Source organism: Gigantopelta aegis, chromosome 4 (assembly GCF_016097555.1).
Source record: "Gigantopelta aegis isolate Gae_Host chromosome 4, Gae_host_genome, whole genome shotgun sequence".
Lineage (NCBI taxonomy): Eukaryota > Metazoa > Mollusca > Gastropoda > Neomphalida > Peltospiridae > Gigantopelta > Gigantopelta aegis.
In genome coordinates, this window is record NC_054702.1 from 13,124,510 (window position 1) to 13,149,735 (window position 25,226).

Genomic DNA, 25,226 nt, shown 5'->3' on the forward strand with positions numbered 1-25,226 from the left:
ACCGGTTGTGCAGTTAATACTAAACACAAATCTTGGATATTTAACATGAACATGCAATGATCATCTACGAAAAAAGGTTATGTATTGAATTTTAGATGTTATGAATTGCATTATGTTGTTTTTGTTGTGAAAGAGAGCTGAAGAGCTACAGTGGATTCCGAATCAGTACCATTTATTCATGCTGTTCGTGAAGAAAACGATACGACGTTCTGTATGAAAGTCAACGAAACTGTATATTTTTACAGCCTGAATTTTCATACAGATTAGTTAATTATGTATTAAAATATTTTCAAAAATATCACGGTGATAACGAAGGAAATCTTACTTTAGTGGTAAAAATCAAGCATTTCCTGATGTGCAATTAACTCTTGCCGTACACCGTCCCTACGGAAGAGAGAGAGAGAGAGAGAGAGAGAGAGAGAGAGAGAGAGAGAGAGAGAGAGAGAGAGAGAGAGAGAGAGAGAGAGAGAGAGAGAGAGAGAGAGAGTTTCGTAAAATCAGTACGATTCACACGCGAGTGTCATCATTTCTTTATTATCCACATTATCGAAAATATTATTTTCATGAATAACAAGCTAGGACAATATCAAAACATTTCAAACGTAACGGAAATGAGACGACGAAACGACGTCATTTTCCGAAATGACGTCATTTTGATAAGCGTTTACTCTGGGGAAGCCGCATTCAGTTATAACGTCGCTTCACAAAATTACGTCATTCATAGTACACAAGAAATCATTATGTCACACGTGGGTCATATTGGTTATATTTCGCTGAATATCTTGAGTTTCGTAAAGTCAGTACGATTCACACGCGAGTGTAATAATTTCTATATTATCCATAATAATGTTTTTGTGAATAACAAGACCATGTCAAAACGTTTCAAACGTAACTAGAAGGAGACGACGAAATGAAGTCATTTTAGTAAGATATTATACAGAGCTAAGCCTGGGGAAGCCGCCTTATTTTATGACGTCGCTTTCAAACATTTGTCCACAACACAATAAACGGGGGAGGGGGTTTCACTAAACATCAAAAGTTTACGTCTGCTACTAGCAGTTATACCGGTTGTGCGTGTTTGGCATCAATTTCACGCAGAATATTACATCATTACGAAAGGTGGAGTATTTTAAAGACAAAACAAAATGAAATATTTGTTCTTCTAATAATATTTGTTGAACTACAATAGTACTAAGAATTGTTGTTTAATCGTAGATTTATATTTACGTGCAAAACCTGGCGTACGAAGTTTTGTGATATTGGGCCCAGATAGGTAAATATGGCATAAATATTTCCTGTCAGCCGATGTTTTACACACACACTCGCACAAAGAACAATCCTATATCGAGAACTGGCAACGAGTGAGAACACAGATGGGCGTGATCGTATTCTAGTATAAATGTATCCACTAATAATCTAATACCAATACAACTCAATCAACACTGACGAGATACACAGCCGAATGCACTAAAGTGTCGCTCAAGACTAGACGACGGTTGAACGATGTTGTCGCTGGTGCTGCTGCTGTGTTTGGTGTCCACCTCGCTGTCGCAGGAAGTTCTCCAGAATGGTGACATGGAGAGTGTAACGTCTGGAATTCCAACAGGCTGGGGTTGTAACAAGTGTGTATCGTCTGCTACTAACATGTCACACAGTGGGCAGTCCGCTCTCCTGCCTAGCGGAAGGTATGTCTTAAAGTTGAAGTTTTATTTTGTTTAACGACACCACTAGAGCACATTGATTTATTAATCATCGGCTATTGGATGTCAAACATTTGGTAATTTTTATATATAGTCTTAATTAAACCCGCTACATGTTTACATTGGTAACATGGTATTGTTTATATGCCCCATCCCACAGAGAGGACAGCACATAACAGGTAGAAGACCAAAGTTATTTGTGAATCTTTAGCTGCGATTTATGCTTGCCAGCCCCTGGCATCATAAAATGCTCACATATGGTTTGAAAATAAATACTTCGATAACAATGTGTCCAAACTGCATGATTTTGAGTGCGTTTCGGACAATGTTTACACCAATATAAACCACACCCAACCGGATATCACACATATATTTATGGACACACTGCTCGTCAAACCTTACAAAACCCCTCATTTGAATAAAGGTTTAGCTATTCAATTTTTCACAAAATCAGCGCCACATTTCTGTTACAAGGAAAACCCGGTGCATGAACATTAAACCTCATTACAGCTATACCGTTTGCACTGCTGGTGAAATCCCAGCTACCATTGTAACAACTAATTCCTTGGCATAAGAATTTACGTTATAATCTAAATAATAAGCCTTCAAACATGGAACTGTGTAAAAACAAGAAGCGAAGTCTTTTTCTTGACAGGGTATACAAGGGAGCTAACTGTATACTGCTACATGTACCAACATGACTTTTGACATGCCAATCATGGTGCACTGACTGGTATGAGAAATAGCCAACGGGGATCGATCCTAGTGTATTAAACAGTTCTGGATTTGTTGCCAGTGTAATATGTTTCCGACTAACAGATTATTGTGTGCGAAGTGTTGGAGGATGAATCCCCGTCGGTGGACGCCACATCCCCCGCAAGTATCGCAACAACTATATTTAATAAAATATAGCCAATCGTTTCCTTGTTTAAAATTTAAAACTCGGATCCTACGAGATATTTTAAGATAGTCGCCATTGTTTCACTCCATGGGGCTGGATTTAGCTCATTCGGCTGAGTACTCGCTTGAGGTGCTGGCGTCGCAGGATCAAACCACCTCGATGAATCCATTTAGCTGGTTTTTCTCGATCCAACCAGTGTACCACAACTGGTAAAAAATCGTGGTATGTGCTTTCTTGCTTATGGGAAAGTGCACATAACAGATCCCTTGTTGCATTAGGAACAATATAGCGGGTTTCCTCTGGTGACTTCGTGTCAGAATTACCAAATTGTTAACATCCAATAGCCGATGATTAATTCATCAATATGCTTTAACTTTATTTCCCTCAGTATTATGTGAAAATACGCACAGATGGCGCATCTATCAGTCGACATATAATAAAACGTATAAAAAAATAAAACCAATAATTGGTTTAATGGCAGTCCATCACATTGTTTAATCACCTGTTACTACTCGAGTTTAACAGACGTGAATCACTGCAGCTCATTCGCGTGTCGGTTATTGGTAACAATGGAGAGAAATATAATGTATAGACCAAAACTGTTATAGTTTCCCAGATAATTAAACATAGAAAGACGTTTCAGGAAATGTTGATATGGCAAAGGCATAGCAGCTGCTCCTGGGTCTAAGATAGGACGAATTGGAAACATATAGGGCCGGATTTACGAAGCCTGTTTTATTTTTATTAATTTGCACGCGTGTAAACTACATACATTTACAATGCTTAAAAACCGCCCTTAAAAATAAATGAGCCTTTGTTAATTCGGTCAATAATCTTGATTTGGATATCCATCAACTATAGGTTATTAATTTCATTTTTAATTTAAACTTCATTTTATACAAATAGAATTATATCACTGTTGTGTGAGTAAAATCTCGTGTGTTGACGTTTTGGAAAAAAAAAACCCCAAAAACACCCCACACATCTCCAAAACGTAACGATACTGCCAACTGGACATATCAAATGAGTTTAGTCCTTAATTATTAAAACTATACACGAATTAAAACCAAAATTTAACACAGAAGAGAACAGTTAATCAGTGAAATATAAAAATAGTGTCTTTTTTTTTTCCTCAGGGGCGTAGCCCAGTGTTAAAACGTTCGTTTGATGCGCGATCGTTCTTGGATCGATCCCCATCGGTGGCCCCATTGGGATTTTCTCATTTCAACCAGTGAACCACGACTTTTATATCAAAGGCCGTGGTATGTGTTATCCTGTCTGTGTGATAGTGCATACAAAAGATCCCTTGCTACTAATGATAAAAATGTAGCGGGTCTTCCTCTCTAAGACTATATGTCAGAATAACTAAATGTTTGATATCCAATAGCCGATGATTAATAAATCAATGTGCTCTGGTAGTGTCGTTAAACAAACACTTTTGTTTTCCTCAGAAACGACGAATGCAACATACCATTGATTGAATCATTACTACATATAACTCAAAATACATGTATTTTCTTTAGTGCTTTTCATCAGAAAGGTAGCGGGAGGTAGCTCAGTGGTACTGCGCCCGCCTGATTCGCGATCGATATAGGATTGATACCCGTCGGTGAACCCATTGGGCTATTTCTCGTTCCAGCCAGTGCGCCACAATTGGTGTACTAAAGGCCGTGGTATGTATTATCCTGTCTGTGTGATGGTGCATATAAAAGATCCCTTGTTGCTAATCAAAAAGAGTAGCTCATGAAGTGGCGACAGCGGATTTCCTCTCTCAATATCTATGTAGTCCTTAATCATATGTCCGACGCCATATAACCGTAAATAAAAGGTGTGTTGAGTGTGTCGTTAAATAAAACATTTCCTTCCTTCCATCAGAAAGTGCCAATGCTACATACCATTGCTTTCGGTTATGTTTTCGCAGGACTGCCCGGTGGCAAGGACCGTCTCATAAAATAGATGTTGAACCCGGCAAGTTCTACAAAGCCTCCCTCTGGGTTCGTCTTGTTAACGACGTATCCGGCGAGATGTTCCAGAGCGCGAAGATCGTAATCAACGTCGGACTCCTTGGTATGTGCTGAAATGCAGACGTTTTCAGGAGGGCGAACGTTTAAGGTCGCTCGTTAGACGTTTTGTTTTTTATTCCGTTGTTTGTTTGTTTGGATTTTGTGTCATTTTTTGTTTGTTGTAGTTGTTGTTTCTTGTTAAGTTTCAGTGGAAGGTGAGTTGTTTTTCGTTGTTTGTTTGTTTGGGGGTTTCTTTTGTTCACATCATTTTCTGAATATGATATAGTAGAAGGCAAACAGTGTGCGAGCGTTCGGCCTCGTGAACAAGACAGACACAGATCTCCCACATAGTTGATACCAATGTATACTACTCAAAAGAAGTTAAGGGTCAAAAATAGTTGTGCACATAAATATGAGCTAACGAGCTAAAACAGTGACGTCTGATGACAAAATAATTCTTTGATGGCTCAAAAACAAAAAACACGAAACAATTTTTTTTGATTAGACACTAGTTTATTACCCTGATGAATAAAAACAAACATGCACCCCCCCCCACCCCCCCCCCCCCCCCCCCCCCCCCCACCGTTAGCATTCACACATTCTTGCCAACATTGGAGTAATGCTGTTCATCAGCTTAAAACTTAAAACGTTTCTAAAGATTTGTGCTATGATTGCATGTCCCATAATAACGTGATGTCTATAGTCCAAATGACAACACAAAGGGGGATATTCTAACCTTATCTAGCTTAAAAAGACATACTTACAAAAATGCTCAAAACATTTCCTTTGACTCATAACTTCTTTTAAGTAGAATATTATATGTATGACTCAAACAAGACAGCGCTTTATACAGGCTTCGCTGGAGTGATTGTCCTGTCATTGAACGAACAGCTACTAGCGGGTAATTCGCTAAACTTTGCGATCTTGCAGTACAATGCTAACAATGATGCAATGTTGCTTAAGAGAGCTTTCAGACATCTTTCTGAATTGGGCTCCTCAACTGTCCAATCGAGTCGGTGCAAACTGACACTGTGTGTTTAATATTTACCATTGTAAAGAAATGCTTTTAGTGATCACTTCGTTCACTATTCATCTGGGTTCCCTCGTGTTTCAGACGGAACGAAGACACGCCTGACGGTCGCCAGAGATAGAAGGATCCGTGTTGAAGATGGATGGATTCAAATGAAAGGAGACTTCACTGTTCCCAGTAATGGTGGGTGTATGGTCAGGTCAGGTCATAGGGTTTTACGTGCACATTCGGAGCAAGCTGTTGTAGCACACGCCTGTTGTGGGCGTACGTTCTTGCGAAGCAAGCCCTTGCGTCCAAGACAGGAAAGGGTGGGGAAGGGGAAGGCGCAATTCTCGTTTACGACTTAAGCACTAAATGAGCACTGAAGACCGGTTGGTGAGGCCTGGAATACAGACGCTAATAATAGGTAGGTGATATTCAAATTCAAAGATGAGGAAGCACCGTTCTGATACCCCTCCCCGATGGCGTACTAGAAATCTACTCATATTATATTATTTCGTTACAGAGGAAATTGAATGGTTTTTTGAAGTTCCCTGTTAAAAAAATACGCTCGTTTTCACAACGCCTGCTGGGAAAGTGGGGTGATATTTGGATTTGTTCTCGCTTATTCGCAACACGTCCCTAGCTGGAACGAGAAATAACCCAATGGGACCATCTACGTGTATCGATCTCAGTGCGACCGCGCATCAAGTAAGCGCTATACCACTGGGCTACATGTCCAACCGCCCCTCAAACCCCCACCCCCACCCCCACCCCCACATGCACGCACACACACACAAACACACACACACACACACACACACACACACATCACCCTGGCTGAACTCTGCACCGAAATGAACTGTCCAATGCACCGGAGTGAACTGTCCAATGTACCGGGGTGAACTGTCCAATGTACGTGCCTAGTCACGCGAAACACGATCGTTGCTACTCAGTGGTTTGTTTCTAACATGCAGACAGCTAAACGAACCGTGTCACAAATGTACACAGGTGTGTACTACGTGTCAAGTATATACATAGGCGGCGGATGAGAGATAGGTGGGGGTGGGTGGCTGGGGTGGTAGGGAAAACTGCTTTCTGAGTTCTTGAAATAATACCCCACCCCCACCACTACCACACTGGAAGTCGAGTTAATATAGAACTGACCCTTCAGGCGCCGGGGTGGGGCGGGGAGGGTATTAGTTTAAGAACTCAGAAAGCAGTATTCCATACCAGCCCAACACTTGAAAACGAAAATGCCCGATTTAGGTTCTACTCTATGTAAATACATACACATATCTGACTTGTGCACCCCACCCCAAGAGATTGTGCCTCCCCATTTCAAACATCGATCCTACGGGCCTGTCCTTCTTCCGTTTGCTACCATCTTCCGACGTCTATGATATGCACAGACGAGACCGTGACATTCAGTGACATATGTCAAATAAGGTCCTTCGGTACATTTCAGTGACCAGTCATTTCATTCCGTTAAGGACGCACCTGTCAGATTGTTTTGTTTGTTTTGGGGGTCATTTTTAACAACACCACTTGAGCACATTGGCTATTGGATGTCAAACATTGTTATTTTGACATTCCTAACATTTTTCTCCATTAGTAACAAAGACAGGAAAGCACATGCCACAACTTTTGATATATACCAGTCGTGGTGCACTGGCTGGAACGAAATATATTCCAGTGGGCCCGTCGACGGGTATCAATCCTAGACCGATCGCGCATCAGGCGATCGTTTACAGTTTTACGTCGCGCCCCAAATTGTGCACTGATGGCGCCGAAATGAAAATACGTCTAGTATACAAGATACAAGGTTTAACGTCTCAACAGATGTAAGGCCACTACACCAACTACTCTCTCGCTATCCAGTAACAAACTAACCACTAACCCACTGTGCAGGACAGAGAGTTCAGATTGTTTAGACGAATGCCCAAGATAACGTGCTGGAACCTTAATTGGGTATAAGCACGAAATAGGTATAAATGAAATGAATGAAATCCGGCGAGATTATTATTATAAAATGGATATCTGGCTCAAACAATGTTCTGGTTTCAGCCAAGACAACAGCGAAAATAACAGTAAACGACTTCCTTCCCGGCGTCGACTTCCTCGTGGACGACGTGTCCGTACAGCAGTTGGTGGAGTGGACCACCTGGCGACAAGACACCGACGTCAGCATCACCAGTCTGAGAACCAGTAAAATAAATGTTAAGTAAGTCAGTTTCGGGACTGTCTTTATTAATTAAGGGGGCGTAAAGGCTCATATGTAGACTGGATGCGGCGCGTGCGTGCGGTCCGATAGAAAAATCGAAATACATTAGTTTCAATGAGAGCATCTGTACCGGATCCGTGCGATGCGTGCTAGCCGCAGGGAATTCATTGTGTATGGTGTAAATGTCCAAAACGCAAACGACAGACACATCAGTCGCAACAGTCGCACAGCACGGACGCCCAGCATCCAGTCTGTATGATACTAAAAGCGCTCGCTCGATCCTCGTCGGTGGGCGTATTGGGATATGTCTCGTTCCAACCTGAACTGAACTGAACTTTATTTACACTCAGGCCGTAGTCTACGGCATATGAGGATATATATACATAGAGCAGTCAATATAATTGTAGCAAGATGGTGGGTGTACATAAATGTACATAAATACAATAAATACATACTGATAAATAAAATAAAATACACAGAATATCAGCCAGAAGATTTGAAAGTATTCATAATTTGATTACAAAATATAGAAAGTTTTCTAAGGACATCAGCTTTCTTAGAGTTGAATAATTTATAAAATTTATGTATATTTGGTTTAGACTGACAGAAAGATGGTAGGTAACGCTTTCTTTCATTCTTGAAAAACAAACATGTAAATATATAATGAAATTCATCTCCGATATTGTAATTATTACACAATGGACATATTCTATTTTGTAGTGGTACATTTTTCCATCTGCCCGTTTCAATTGGAAGATTATGGTTTGATAATCTGAAGCGTAATAATGGACGTCAATGTTTTCTCTATATAATTGTGATGTATGTCTCAAATTCAACAGTATTTTTAAATAATTTATAATTTGAAGCTTTGGGTGAGTTATCAATATAAGTATTCTATGATTCTAAGTATTAATCCGTAAGCTTTGTATTAATATATACGTTTTCAACATGGAAGCACTAGTAATAGTATTGCATTGTGATAACCATATATATGTACAACCAATATCATCTAAAACAGATTTATCATACATAATCTTTTTGTGATTATAAAAGTTATTATAAACATCATTCAGTAATAATGTGTACACCAATAATGACAACTTGGACTGTTTTCCAGTAATTAGTCGATACCAGAAAATGATCATTCTTATTTTTACGGTAATATATACCGGGTAACGTCCACGTTCTCCATATAATATATACAATGGTGTAGATTTTATCACAGGTAATAACAATTTTATAAATTGGTTACATCATTTTCCAGTTAATGACAAATTTTGAAACCCCCATATTTCACTGCCATATAATAGGACCGGTAAAACCATGCAGTCAAATAATTTTAGTTGACACTGGATAGAAATATTATGACATCTGCCTTGTCGTAGAATAAAAAAAAACATAGCCTTTTGTGATTGTTTATATAACATGTTTCTTGCCTTAGTAAATCTATTCGATTTGTGAAATATAATACCAAGATATTTATAACTTTCTACGTTATCAAGCTTTGATTTTCCAAGGTAAAACACCTTTTTGTAATCTTTCTTGTTCCCACTACAGATTAAGACTTTTGTCTTGTTACAATTTACTGTTAGTTTCCATTTCGTGCAATACGAATCAAATACATTCAGAGCGTTTTGCATATCTTGGTAATTATCTGCAAGGAGTACAGTGTCATCAGCATAGAGTAAAACAAACAGAACAATTGACGTATGGATTAAAGAATCACTGAATAATTCGCCTATGTCTATGCCATGTAGTCATTCATTTTAAATGTATCTTCAATATCATTAAGAAAAAAGGAAAATAACAAAGGGGATAAATTTTCACCTTATCTTACACCAACACAGCAGAGAAAATAATCTGTCATAGAATTATGTGCGCTGACACAAGATTTGGTGTTCTGATACATATTATAAATTACTAGAAAACATTTACTATTTATACCATTTTTAAGTAATGTACCCCAAAGTCCAATTATCCAAACTGAATCAAAAGCTTTGTTAAAATCTATAAAAGTACAAAACGTGTTTTCTTCCGTGCTTTCATCAGTTCTATTAGCGCACAACTACTGGTATAACAAAGGCAGTGGTATGTGTTAGCATGTCTGTGGGATGGTGAATAGAAACGTTCCCTTGCTATTAATGATAAAATTTAGCGGTTTTCCACTCAAAGATTAAATATGTCATAATTACCTAATATTTGACCCCCAATAGCCGATGATTAATAAATCAATGTTTTCTAATGGTGTCGTTAAACAAAACAAATTTTTACTTTATTAGTTCAGACAGTACTAAAACGACAGGACACAAATGGCATGGTATGTCACGACACGACACAGCTTCCATAGCTCACCATGATACGTCAGCACAACGTGACACAGAATCAGATTTTCGTTTTTGAGAGGCGTGATTATTCTGAGGAAAACTTTGTTTTGTTTAACGACACCACTAGAGCATATTGATTTTTATTAATCAACGGCTATTGGGTGTCAAACATTTGGTAGTTCTGACAAATAGTCTGCGAGAGAAAACCTGCTAAATTTTTTCATTAGTAGCAAGGAATCTGCACCATCCCACATACAGGATAGTACATATCACGGCCTTTGATATACCTGTCGTGGTGCACTGGCTAGAACGAGATATAACCGCCATGATATGGCATGACTTGACAAGACTTGAATAGCTCACTGTGGAACACAGAACAAAATGTTCGTTTCTGAGAGGTGCGATTAATAAAAAACTAAACATACACGAAAATCTGCAATACAAAACATAAGAGCACAGCATAAGACAACACAACAGTATAATTCATAACAGTACAGAATAGTACATAACAGTACAGGATGGTACATAACAGTACAGGATAGTACATAACAGTATAGGACATGACAGGACCAAACAGTACAGAGATAATAGAGCAGTACAGGATAGTACATAACAGTACAGGATAGTACATAACAGTATAGGACATGACAGGATCAAACAGTAGAGATAGAACGGAGCAGTACAGGATAGTACATAACAGTACAGGGTAGTACATAACAGTATAGGACATGACAGGACCAAACAGTTGAGATAGAACGGAGCAGTACAGGATAGTACATAACAGTACAGGATAGTACATAACAGTACAGGATAGTACATAACAATACAGGATAGTACATAACAGTATAGGACATGAAAGGACCAAACAGTAGATATAGAACGGAGCAGTACAGGATAGTACATAACAGTACAGGATAGTACATAACAGTATAGGACATGACAGGATCAAACAGTAGAGATAGAAGGGAGCAGTACAGGATAGTACATGACAGTACAGGATAGTACATAACAGTATAGGACATGACAGGACCAAACAGTTGAGATAGAACGGAGCAGTACAGGATAGTACATAACAGTACAGGATAGTACATAACAGTATAGGACATGACAGGATCAAACAGTAGAGATAGAACGGAGCAGTGCAGGATAGTACATAACAGTACAGGATAGTACATAACAGTATAGGACATGACAGGACCAAACAGTTGAGATAGAACGGAGCAGTACAGGATAGTACATAACAGTACAGGATAGTACATAACAGTACAGGATAGTACATAACAATACAGGATAGTACATAACAGTATAGGACATGACAGGACCAAACAGTAGATATAGAACGGAACAGTACAGGATAGTACATAACAGTACAGGATAGTACATAACAGTATAGGACATGACAGGATCAAACAGTAGAGAGAGAACGGAGCAGTACAGGATAGTACATGACAGTACAGGATAGTACATAACAGTATAGGACATGACAGGACCAAACAGTTGAGATAGAACGGAGCAGTACAGGATAGTACATAACAGTACAGGATAGTACATAACAGTACAGGACATGACATGACCAAAGAGTACAGACTGAACAGAGCAGTACAGAGCAGTACAGAGCAGTGCAGTGCAATTCAGAACAGTAAAAGAGAGTAGAGTAGAGTGCAGGACAGATCAGAACAGTAGAGGAGAGTAGAGTAGAATTCAGAACAGTAGAGGAGAGAAGAATAGAGTGCAGAACATTTCAGAACAGTATAGTGCAGTTCCTAACAGTAGAAGAGAGTAGAGTAGAGTTCAGGACAGTACAGAAAAGTACAGTGCAGTTCAGTGCAGTTCAAAACAGTAGAAAAGAGTAGAGTAGAGTGCAAAACAGTAGAGGAGAGTAGAGTAGAGTGCAGAACAGTTCAGAACAGTAGAGGAGAGGAGAGTATAGTATAGTACAGAACAGTACAGTACATGACAGAAGTATAGTAGTATATTAAACTAATATCAGCATTCAGTGACAGTTTCTGTGCAGCCTTTCTTCGACTTTTCTTAATACGGTTCCTCGTGTAAGCGACATTTTGTACACTATTAACGGTTACGTTTATAATAAAATTATGAACTGTGAAAATGTCATTGCTGATTGTAAACGTCCACATTTTATACGAAAACAAGAACGCAGTACACGTTGTTATAATTGCATCACTATTCAAGAGAAAATAATCCAACTATGTCACTATTCAAGAGAGTTAACTATTGATCTTTTTTTCCTTTTAGCAAAAGAGCAATTTTAATGCAGGATATTCAATAAAAAAAATTAAAATGAAATAACCTTTACTGGAAATGAAAACATACGTAATGGTATCACTTAATATTTGGCTACAACTTGCCACAAACGTTTTTGTTGGTATTAACTTTATTTCATTATAAAGTTAAATTTTAAATGTTCACTCCCACATGTATTTATGATCAGACTGTGTTACTCCATGGCAAAGAGTAAAATGATTTTGTTTTCTCTTTTCGTCTAGCGTGACACTTCCTGATAACATTGATAGAAGCGATGTCAGAGTTGTAGTAAGAATTACAGTTTTATTTTTATTTTATTACTCTTGGGACTGATATCTAAACCTAAATTATATTGTAAGTACTAGTATTATGTTTCTACGTACAAAATATCATATTTTTATATTTCCATTCTATCTTAAATTACGTAAATGCTTGGATTGCGATGTCATGTAATGAGTGAATGAATTAATGAATTAATGAATGATACATCAGCACGCTGTCGGGTGTCAAACTCTGGTAAATGCAAAAATGAAGTGATGAACAACTTCAACCAAGAGGTAAATTAAAACACTATGTAAAGATATGTGAACAAAAGACAAATATCACAGATAAATGAAATTAATATTTATAATAAAATTCAGTATCACGACGAAATTGCAACAAAAGTTCAGGATGGAAATGTAATAATTATATCACATTTCTTTTACCAAATAATATATTTTCTAGTTTCCTTCAGATGATTGTATTCCACTGAAATGTGGCGCTCCGTCAGAGCACACTGACAGTGCTGTGATGTCATGGTCTCAGGGCGCCCCAACCTGAACGTTGCCATATTGGTTTCGGAATAATAAATATATCGCGTATATAAACCCAACAAAAATATTTTAAAAATTCAAATGAACAAAAACAAACTAACTAAAAGAAAATGTTGCATTCACGCATCTTGAATTTTCAGATTCTCCAGAAAAAGAAATCCTATCCTTTTGGGATGGCCATTAACAGTGACGAGTACACCCAGGGAGAACCGAAATATCGAGATTTTGTCAACCAGCACTTCAACTGGGCCGTGACGAAAAACTCACTGAAGTGGAAAATCATGGAGCGTAAACAGGTGACTCATTCTAATAATTTTCTGGTGTCATGGTCATATGTAAAGAAGCCAGGTGTAATGCCACCCCTCCCACCCTTTTTAGTTTATTTGTTTTACTCTGTTTTACAGTGCCTTTACATTACTAGCCCCTCAATCACACCTCTTGTTTTTCCAAACCACATATTATATTTTTTATACAGCCCCACAACACGATATATAGACAGTGTGATTGTCCCACAAAAAAACACCACCTCCACCCTCGTTAGTTATGAATTTGTAGGGCCTACGTCCCAGGATTTTACCGTTTTTGGAGCAACATTCGATAAATACTTGAGCTATATAAATCATGAAGTAAAATGAATAGTTTAATGGGGTTTTTTTATATTATTATGTTGAATACTGTAATAGATATTTGTTGTCAAATTGTCATTAGCAGCAGCAATAGTAGTTGTAGTTGTAGTTGTAGTTGTAGTTGTAGTTGTTGTTGTAGAAACAGCAGCAGCAGTAAATACTAGTAATAATAATAGTAATGTAAATGACTATAAATATCTCAGATTTAATGAAATGTTATTTTTAAATCTTCTATCAATCAAGGGTGAGCGTAACTATGACAGAGCCTTCATTCCCATCAACACTCTCAAAAGTCATGGGTGAGTAAATTTCAAAACCAAATCAACAACACCATCATTACTAGTTTTATCTATATAAGTCTTACAGGATTTAAAAAATAATAGTTACAAACATCTTTTGTACATAATAAGATGTAAGTTATATTTAACACAGCAATAAAACATGTATTGCGTGCCTACATTATGGTATTATGTTTGACATCTAATAGCACTGCATTATGGTTATGACCTATTTCTTACATTCGTAGGGAGCTGGGAGGGTTGAAAGTAGAAACAATACAAATATAGTACCTTCTTTGTGTATACTCTAGAAAAAAATTGACAAATGTTTTTAATTTTTTGTCCTGGTTTAATTAATATAAATTTTAAAGGTGGGGTCGCAAGACATGTGGCGTACTAAATGCACGTGCCTTTTTTTTCACAGGTGCTGGGAGGGTTGGGAGTAGAAAGAATAAGAACGCAGTACCTTCTCTGCTTTGATATACCCTAGAAACGTTTTGGGTTTTTAAAAATCTGTTCCCGATTAATTGTTACACAGATTTAAAGGCTGGGTCGCAGGACTACTAAATACAGGGATTTCGTACTTGAAATATACACTTTTGAACTTTTTACTTTAGCTAACGCTCGCTGTCGTGTCTTTCAAACATTATAATCATCTAATCATAATTTATATTTACTATCTTAGTGTATCATACCGAGCCGTAACGTTTGTTTCTCTCTTCAAAACTGTCTAACGCTCGTTGTCGTATCTTTCAAACATTATAATCATCTAATCTTAATTTATATTTACTATCTTAGTGTATCATACCGGGCCGTAACGTTTGTTTCTCTCTTCAAAACTGTCTAACGCTCGCTGTCGTATCTTTCAAACATTATAATCATCTAATCATAATTTATATTTACTATCTTAGTGTATCATACCGGGCCGTAACGTTTGTTTCTCTCTTCAAAACTGTCTAACGCTCGCTGTCGTATCTTTCAAACATTATAATCATCTAATCATAATTTATATTTACTATCTTAGTGTATCATACCGGGCCGTAACGTTTGTTTCTCTCTTCAAAACTGTCTAACGCTCGTTGTCGTATCTTTCAAACATTATAATCATCTAATCTTAATTTATATTTACTATCTTAGTGTATCATACCGGGCCGTAACGTTTGTTTCTCTCTTCAAAACTGTCTAACGCTCGCTGTCGTATCTTTCAAACATTATAATCATCTAATCATAATTTATATTTACTATCTTAGTGTATCATACCGGGCCGTAACGTTTGTTTCTCTCTTCAAAACTGTCTAACGCTCGCTGTCGTATCTTTCAAACATTATAATCATCAATCTAATCATATTTATTCTTAGTGTATATTTACTATCTTCGCTGTGTATCATACCGGGCCGTAACGTTTGTTTCTCTCTTCAAAACTGTCTAACGCTCGCTGTCGTATCTTTCAAACATTATAATCATCTAATCATAATTTATATTTACTATCTTAGTGTATCATACCGGGCCGTAACGTTTGTTTCTCTCTTCAAAACTGTCTAACGCTCGCTGTCGTATCTTTCAAACATTATAATCATCTAATCATAATTTATATTTACTATCTTAGTGTATCATACCGGGCCGTAACGTTTGTTTCTCTCTTCAAAACTGTCTAACGCTCGCTGTCGTATCTTTCAAACATTATAATCATCTAATCATAATTTATATTTACTATCTTAGTGTATCATACCGGGCCGTAACGTTTGTTTCTCTCTTCAAAACTGTCTAACGCTCGCTGTCGTATCTTTCAAACATTATAATCATCTAATCATAATTTATATTTACTATCTTAGTGTATCATACCGGGCCGTAACGTTTGTTTCTCTCTTCAAAACTGTCTAACGCTCGCTGTCGTATCTTTCAAACATTATAATCATCTAATCATAATTTATATTTACTATCTTAGTGTATCATACCGGGCCGTAACGTTTGTTTCTCTCTTCAAAACTGTCTAACGCTCGCTGTCGTATCTTTCAAACATTATAATCATCTAATCATAATTTATATTTACTATCTTAGTGTATCATACCGGGCCGTAACGTTTGTTTCTCTCTTCAAAACTGTCTAACGCTCGCTGTCGTATCTTTCAAACATTATAATCATCTAATCATAATTTATATTTACTATCTTAGTGTATCATACCGGGCCGTAACGTTTGTTTCTCTCTTCAAAACTGTCTAACGCTCGCTGTCGTATCTTTCAAACATTATAATCATCTAATCATAATTTATATTTACTATCTTAGTGTATCATACCGGGCCGTAACGTTTGTTTCTCTCTTCAAAACTGTCTAACGCTCGCTGTCGTATCTTTCAAACATTATAATCATCTAATCATAATTTATATTTACTATCTTAGTGTATCATACCGGGCCGTAACGTTTGTTTCTCTCTTCAAAACTGTCTAACGCTCGCTGTCGTATCTTTCAAACATTATAATCATCTAATCATAATTTATATTTACTATCTTAGTGTATCATACCGGGCCGTAACGTTTGTTTCTCTCTTCAAAACTGTCTAACGCTCGCTGTCGTATCTTTCAAACATTATAATCATCTAATCATAATTTATATTTACTATCTTAGTGTATCATACCGGGCCGTAACGTTTGTTTCTCTCTTCAAAACTGTCTAACGCTCGCTGTCGTATCTTTCAAACATTATAATCATCTAATCATAATTTATATTTACTATCTTAGTGTATCATACCGGGCCGTAACGTTTGTTTCTCTCTTCAAAACTGTCTAACGCTCGCTGTCGTATCTTTCAAACATTATAATCATCTAATCATAATTTATATTTACTATCTTAGTGTATCATACCGGGCCGTAACGTTTGTTTCTCTCTTCAAAACTGTCTAACGCTCGCTGTCGTATCTTTCAAACATTATAATCATCTAATCATAATTTATATTTACTATCTTAGTGTATCATACCGGGCCGTAACGTTTGTTTCTCTCTTCAAAACTGTCTAACGCTCGCTGTCGTATCTTTCAAACATTATAATCATCTAATCATAATTTATATTTACTATCTTAGTGTATCATACCGGGCCGTAACGTTTGTTTCTCTCTTCAAAACTGTCTAACGCTCGCTGTCGTATCTTTCAAACATTATAATCATCTAATCATAATTTATATTTACTATCTTAGTGTATCATACCGGGCCGTAACGTTTGTTTCTCTCTTCAAAACTGTCTAACGCTCGCTGTCGTATCTTTCAAACATTATAATCATCTAATCATAATTTATATTTACTATCTTAGTGTATCATACCGGGCCGTAACGTTTGTTTCTCTCTTCAAAACTGTCTAACGCTCGCTGTCGTATCTTTCAAACATTATAATCATCTAATCATAATTTATATTTACTATCTTAGTGTATCATACCGGGCCGTAACGTTTGTTTCTCTCTTCAAAACTGTCTAACGCTCGCTGTCGTATCTTTCAAACATTATAATCATCTAATCATAATTTATATTTACTATCTTAGTGTATCATACCGGGCCGTAACGTTTGTTTCTCTCTTCAAAACTGTCTAACGCTCGCTGTCGTATCTTTCAAACATTATAATCATCTAATCATAATTTATATTTACTATCTTAGTGTATCATACCGGGCCGTAACGTTTGTTTCTCTCTTCAAAACTGTCTAACGCTCGCTGTCGTATCTTTCAAACATTATAATCATCTAATCATAATTTATATTTACTATCTTAGTGTATCATACCGGGCCGTAACGTTTGTTTCTCTCTTCAAAACTGTCTAACGCTCGCTGTCGTATCTTTCAAACATTATAATCATCTAATCATAATTTATATTTACTATCTTAGTGTATCATACCGGGCCGTAACGTTTGTTTCTCTCTTCAAAACTGTCTAACGCTCGCTGTCGTATCTTTCAAACATTATAATCATCTAATCATAATTTATATTTACTATCTTAGTGTATCATACCGGGCCGTAACGTTTGTTTCTCTCTTCAAAACTGTCTAACGCTCGCTGTCGTATCTTTCAAACATTATAATCATCTAATCATAATTTATATTTACTATCTTAGTGTATCATACCGGGCCGTAACGTTTGTTTCTCTCTTCAAAACTGTCTAACGCTCGCTGTCGTATCTTTCAAACATTATAATCATCTAATCATAATTTATATTTACTATCTTAGTGTATCATACCGGGCCGTAACGTTTGTTTCTCTCTTCAAAACTGTCTAACGCTCGCTGTCGTATCTTTCAAACATTATAATCATCTAATCATAATTTATATTTACTATCTTAGTGTATCATACCGGGCCGTAACGTTTGTTTCTCTCTTCAAAACTGTCTAACGCTCGCTGTCACCCCTTTCCTTTTCCTTTTACTAGGAATTACTTTGACCAACATTTTTATTTTTTTATGAATTGTACCTATTTTAGTTACGTCTTTTTTCGAGGGGGGGGGGGGGGGGTGCGGTGGGGTCGTGTTGGGGTAACGAATACTAGACAAACAATCATCTGTTAAGACACAAAATTGCCATGGCCGTCTGTATTTTATGAGTAAAACTGAGACATTGTTTAACGTATTGCCACGCATCCCATAAAACACCCACCCACCTCACTGAAGCGTTACTGAATTCTTGAACGGCTCCTACAGTAGAAAAAAACAAAGTCTTGGTTACCAAGAGTGATAATTTACAAATTCAGAATCAAAGTTCGCGGTCACAACATCGTGTGGGGGACGACAGACCAGCACGTACCGGACTGGGTGAAACCTCTGTACGGGGACGACCTCAGGCAGGCCGTCACGACTCGAGTCACCGATATCGTGTCTAAGACTAGAGACATGTAAGTATGAACATCGTCATATCGTGTTCAAGACTAGAGACATGTAAGTATGAACATCATCATATCGTGTCCAAGATTAAGAGACATGTAAGTATGAACATCATCATATTGTGTCTAAGACTAGAGATATGTAAGAATGAACATCGTCATATTGTGTCGAAGACTAGAGACATGTAAGTATGAACATCGTCATATCGTGTCGAAGACTAGAGACATGTAAGTATGAACATCGTCATATTGTGTCGAAGACTAGAGACATGTAAGTATGAACATCGTCATATCGTGTCGAAGACTAGAGACATGTAAGTATGAACATCGTCATATCGTGTCGAAGACCTGAGATATGTAAGTATGAACATCGTCATATCGTGTCGAAGACTAGAGACATGTAAGTATGAACATCGTCATATTGTGTCTGAGACTAGAGATATGTAAGTATGAACATCGTCATATTGTGTCTGAGACTAGAGATATGTAAGTATGAACATCGTCATATCGTGTCTGAGACTAGAGACATGTAAGTATGAACATCGTCATATCGTGTCTGAGACTAGAGACATGTAAGTATGAACATCGTAATAGTGTGTCTGAGACTAGAGAGATGTAAGTATGAACATCGTCATAGTGTGTCTGAGACTAGAGATATGTAAGTATGAACATCGTCATATCGTGTCTGAGACTAGAGACATGTAAGTATGAACATCGTCATATCGTGTCTGAGACTAGAGACATGTAAGTATGAACATCGTAATAGTGTGTCTGAGACTAGAGAGATGTAAGTATGAACATCGTCATAGTGTGTCGAAGACTAGAGAGATGTAAGTATGAACATCGTCATAGTGTGTCGAAGACTAGAGATATGTAAGTATGAACATCGTCATAGTGTGTCGAAGACTAGAGCCATGTAAGTATGAACATCATCATAGTGTGTCGAAGACTAGAGACATGTAAGTATGAACATCATCATAGTGTGTCGAAGACTAGAGACATGTAAGTATGAACATCATCATAGTGTGTCGAAGACTAGAGACATGTAAGTATGAACATCATCATAGTGTGTCGAAGACTAGAGACATGTAAGTATGAACATCATCATAGTGTGTCGAAGACTAGAGACATGTAAGTATGAACATCATCATATCGTGTCTAAGACTAGAGATAAGTAAGTATGAACATCAACATAGTGTGTCTAAGACTAGAGACATGTAAGTATGAACATCATCATATCGTGTCTAAGACTAGAGACATGTAAGTGTGAACATCATCATATTGTGTAGAAGACTAGTGACATGTAAATATGAACATCATCATATCGTGTCTAAGACTAGAGATATGTAAGTATGAACATCATCATATTGTGTCGACGACTAGTGGCATGTAAGTATGAACATTGTTATATAGTCATACCATTTGAGTGTACATATTTGGTGACGTTATAGTAGTGTGCTTCCCAGAAGGATCCGCGGGGCCAGAAGCACAAATAACAGCGGGTCTCCCTTCCCAGGATATATATTTTACAACCCCCTCGGGGAGGCGGGGGGGAGGGGGGGGGGGTGACTTGGGGGAAATAAATGTACACATCAACGGGGGAACCCCCGAAGCGTGGAGCCCGTAGCACGTGCTACATGTGCTACTAGGATAAACCGGCTCTGGTGTTTCCCTCTTTTTCCGATTGAAAGGCCTACTACATGTAATATATTTCGTAGGTAATATATACTTTGTCACTAAGCATGCCGATCTGCAAAACTAGTTAAACGATTAGTACTGTTATCAAATCATATATTAATGGGTACATTTCTGAAGTCGGAGTCTTCCGGTTTGTGGAGCGGGATTTAGCTCAGTCGGTTAAGTGCTCGGCTGAGGTTTTTGCATCGCATGATCGAACCGCCTCAGTGAATCCATTCAACTGATTGGGTTTTTTCTCTCGTTTCAACCAGTGCACCACAACTGGTCAATGGCTGTGGTATGTGCTTTCCTGTCTGTGAGAAAGTGCATTTAAGAGATCCCTTGGTACTAATGGAAACATGTAGCCTCTGATGATTACGAGTCGAAATTACCAAATGTTTGACATCCAATAACCGATGATTAATACATCAATGTGCTCTAGTGGTATCGTTAAACAAAACAAACTGTTTCAATTCCCGGTTTGTTTTGCAGGGTGGAACACTGGGATGTAAACAACGAGATCCTCCACGGTTACTTCTTCGAGAAACGTGTAAACAACGCCAACTACAGCCTCGACATCTTCAGCCTAGCGCACCAAACCGCACCCAATGTGAAGATGTTCCTCAACGACTACAACGTACTTTCTAAAAGCTATTCCACAGGGGTAAAACTACATTTGATTTAATTTTGTTAAGTTACCCTGCAACAACTTTTGTTTTTTCCCACTGTCTTTCCGTTCTCTCCGTTGAATTCCATAGTATTTCTTCTCGGTCGGGTTGATTCTCTTATCGTTCAACTTCTTTCTCTGTCCACCTCAACATCCCAGTCCTCCTCTCTCCAGCCGTGGCAGATGTACAGTTTTTGTATCTTGTGGCCAAACGTGCTAAACACCTGCCATTTCCCATACGTTTTTGGTGTGTTTGCTTACTCTAACCACAAATTATTGGACATATCAGGACGAATGGGGAATCCCATTCGACAAGCCTTTGTGGGTAGCTAATAAACCAATCACTTAAATGCCGTGTGATACATTTTCGTATTCAAAGGCAGTGGTATGGACTATCCTGTCTGGTGGATGGTACATATAAAAGATCCCTTGCTACTATCAGGGAAACATGTAACGGTTTTTCCTCTCTAAGACTTAGAAGTCAGAATTAGCAAATGTTTGACATCAATAGCTGATGATTAATAAACCAATTTGTTCTAGAGGTGTCATTAAGCAAAACAAAAACTTTAACCACTGTTGATAATGAATTTAGTGTCAGATTGTTTGTGATTAAGTTTGCACTAAAATGATTGTTCTTTATACAGGCCTACGTCACGCAAGCTCTTCAGTTCCAGGCGGCGGGTGTTGGACTCTACGGGATTGGTGCCCAATGTCACTTCAACGACGGGACGATTCCTAGTCCCACTATTCTAAAGGTTTGTCAAACAGAATAAAGAATCTCACCCTGTGCTCATAAGACTATAAAGACTGGATTTCTGGATTTTAATTAAACATTTCTTATAAAGAAAGTACGTAGTTGAAACTGGAGCCAATTTCACAAAACATTGTAGTTTAACCGGCAATACGCTTACGTGTGTCTGACATCTATATATGTATTTCAGGCGGAAAATTACATCATTACGGAAGATGAAGCATTTTACGGACAAAATAAACTGTTCTTTAATCATGTAATTACAGTGAAAAAAAATTTGCAGGTATATCAAAGGCGTTGCGGAGCGTTACATTCTATTTGAACGGCCTCTTATGAACATTTCAGAGGCTTGTTTTTTTCTTTCTGTTTTTTTCTTTTTTTCCAAATCGAAACATAACTACAAAATGTGGTTGCACCAGCGAAGCGATATCAGGTTAAACTATTACAAAAAGTCGGCGGTTTGAATTCTAACTTCGGGTTTATCTACAGCAAATAGAACAATTCTATCATACTTTTGTATTTAATTCTCAGGCTCGATTAGACACCCTAGCCGAGGTTGGTCTTCCTATCTGGGTGACGGAACTGAGCATCGTGAGCGACAACTACACCAAACTAGCGGACATGTTCGAGACGGTACTGCGCGTGCTGTACGCACACCCTGCAGTGGAGGGGATCATGTTCTGGGGCTTCTGGGGGCCGATCCATGGTTACGGAGAACAAGCGGCTCTAGTGTCTGGACCAGAGTTCACGGTGAGTGACTCACGGTAATCCATAGCTGGAGTGTGAAGTATTCATATCCTGTTTATAATGAGGATAAGACTAACAGATTGTGTAACAGGTTGTCAATCTTCCAACATCGTTCTATGTGAAAATACACTTGACTGCCTGAATCTCTCTCTCTCTCTCTCTCTCTCTCTCTCTCTCTCTCTCTCTCTCTCTCTCTCTCTCTCTCTCTCGTCACGTCATGTTGACCTTTATTTTGATCATTTACGAGTTAAATCACGATAGTAAATGTTCTTTTGCTGGCACATGTATATGAAATCATTACGATTTAGCGTTTCTCACAATATATTATACAAGAGTGACTGATAAACGTATCTTCGTTTCAGATCAACGCCGCTGGTGAGCGCGTCCTAGATCTGTTTGAAAACCAGTGGATGACCAGAAAGTACCGCAAGTTGTCCCTGTTTGGAGATCAGTTTTCTGTTGATGGTTTCCATGGTGATTATCTGGTCAAAGTGACGTACCAGGGTCAGGAACTGGTCGACAAGAGAACAACGTTTACGTTGGGGTCGTCTCCACACACAGTGACGTTGTCTGTACCATAGAATTGTACTGAGTCTGAAAACGTGATGTAGAAGCACTAAACAATAAAATGATCGAAACATGTACATTCTTTATTCTTCTTCTTATTATTATTATTATTTTAATCCGTTCATGGTCCATTTTACCTGCAAATTTAGACATTGTAAGTTTTATTGTCATTTTGAGTATAGTTTTGTTTTTGATGACGATTTGTAGATGAAGTACCCGGCAGTATTTCTTCCAATATTGGTTATTTGTGTAATCCATTTCCTAAACAAGAGGTATTCTGGATTAGTGAGCTTCGCTATTTATTTATTTTTTTTATTAGAAGACTATTACTCATTAATCTGTAAGGACCACTTGCGAATATCTATTTATCAAGTTTAAGAATTATTCAATTAAATGTATTAGACATATTTGAGATTTGTAAAAATAATAATAATAATACCAAACAACAACGATGTCTGGATACTACACAACTGTGGTGGCAGTACTCATGACGGGTATCACCGGTGAGGCAGGATATGTTCATCTTTCATGAACACCTGACATTAGAGTCCTGCAGCAGAGGCTGAAAAAGAGCTTTTGTTTTTGAAGAACCGGGGCCGGAAGTATAGAATTTGTCACTGTGGCTGAAATTATTCTATTCGTGTGGAGTTCATTAGCATATAAGATGTCATTTTCTGAAGTTCGTGCAGACAAGATGGAGGCAGTTTTCCAAAATGACCGAAAAAAACACTTTTTCGGTATGTGGTACCAAAGCTGATCAACCAGGTTTTAATCTTCGCCAAAATTGTTGAACAAACTGGTATGAAAGTGATGACCCATTTCTTGTGCTTCAAAGTAGATGATGGGCAACCATGAACAACGCCAGGAAAGAAGTGTATATGAACCAGATGAGTATGATGAGTGTGCAGATCCGCAGACAAAGTTACGCCAGTTGACAGTCAGATGAAGCTAACGTGGTATCAGAAGATACTCACTTTATATATATACATATATATATATATAAACAATCCATTCAGTCAATCAATAATTCAATCATTTATTCATTATTCAGTGAAACAACAATTTGATCAATGGTATAGCACATGTACCTCATCTTGATTGTCATTTCAGACAAACATTTCAATTGTGGGTTATATGCTGTTTTAGTATTCTTCAAAATATGTTAATTACACTTTCCACTAATTACACTAATATTTTCGAATATGTCATCTTATGGACTCTACATCCTACAGATTAATTTCAGCCATAGTGACAAAAGTTATACTTCAAGCCCCGGTGCACATTACTTTTGCTGGCCTCTGCTGCAGGATTATCATCACTGTTTTGACACGATGAATGAATGCACCTTACGAAATACACCAATAAAATCATGTAACGCTGTTATGTCATTTCACAATCATTTCCCTATACGAAAAGCACCAACATCGGTATAAAACTGTAGACTGAATTGGATTATTAAGCAAATCATTATTATATTATTTTACTGTGCACCACTTACCATTATATTACATACTGCAAACTGAATATAGGCCATGTACTGTTTCTTCATCACTCCTCGTGTTGTTGATCTGGAGGGGCTGATTAAAAAACAAATTGCATTCGTTGACCTGGTTGACATGGAATAATAAAGGGCACTTCAGTCCTAGATGATTTGTTAAAAGTTGCTTGCCTTGTCACTTAGTATGTATCTGAGTCTGATCTGGTACGTATTTTTATTAGTGGGTATAATAACTACATTTTACATTTTATAGCATCTTTACTCAGTAACTTAGAGATTTAAAATGTTTTCTTAATAATTGTTTTATATTTCAGGTATGTTTTT

At 37.6% G+C, this 25,226-nt stretch overlaps 1 protein-coding gene across 3 annotated transcripts; it reads left to right on the forward strand.

The window, feature by feature from the left end:
* Nucleotides 1-23,478, forward strand: LOC121370298 (anti-sigma-I factor RsgI6-like). 3 transcript variants are annotated; one of them, XM_041495435.1, is made up of 13 exons: nt 3-76; nt 1,216-1,685; nt 4,523-4,668; nt 5,719-5,817; nt 7,681-7,837; nt 12,669-12,714; nt 13,382-13,537; nt 14,111-14,166; nt 18,867-19,007; nt 21,165-21,336; nt 21,984-22,094; nt 22,622-22,840; nt 23,200-23,478. In XM_041495435.1, exons 2-13 carry the CDS (start codon nt 1,504-1,506, stop codon nt 23,416-23,418), a joined length of 1,704 nt encoding a protein of 567 aa, XP_041351369.1. In that variant the 5' UTR covers nt 3-76; nt 1,216-1,503; the 3' UTR covers nt 23,419-23,478. The 3 variants fall into 3 exon arrangements, with proteins under 3 accessions (XP_041351370.1, XP_041351369.1, XP_041351371.1); XM_041495437.1 differs by lacking the exon at nt 1,216-1,685 and adding an exon at nt 4,125-4,274 and having other exon boundaries at nt 21-76; XM_041495436.1 differs by lacking the exon at nt 1,216-1,685 and having other exon boundaries at nt 1-76.
* Nucleotides 23,479-25,226: the final 1,748 nt, after the last annotated feature.

What these genes read in the sequence shown, in the direction of transcription:
- LOC121370298 (XM_041495435.1), top strand. Translation starts at nt 1,504, where the DNA reads ATGTTGTCGCTGGTGCTGCTGCTGTGTTTGGTGTCCACCTCGCTGTCG. An exon ending in GCTCTCCTGCCTAGCGGAAG is followed by an intron (nt 1,686 to 4,522) that starts GTATGTCTTAAA and finishes ATGTTTTCGCAG; the next exon opens with GACTGCCCGGTGGCAAGGAC. An exon ending in TGTCTGGACCAGAGTTCACG is followed by an intron (nt 22,841 to 23,199) that starts GTGAGTGACTCA and finishes TCTTCGTTTCAG; the next exon opens with ATCAACGCCGCTGGTGAGCG.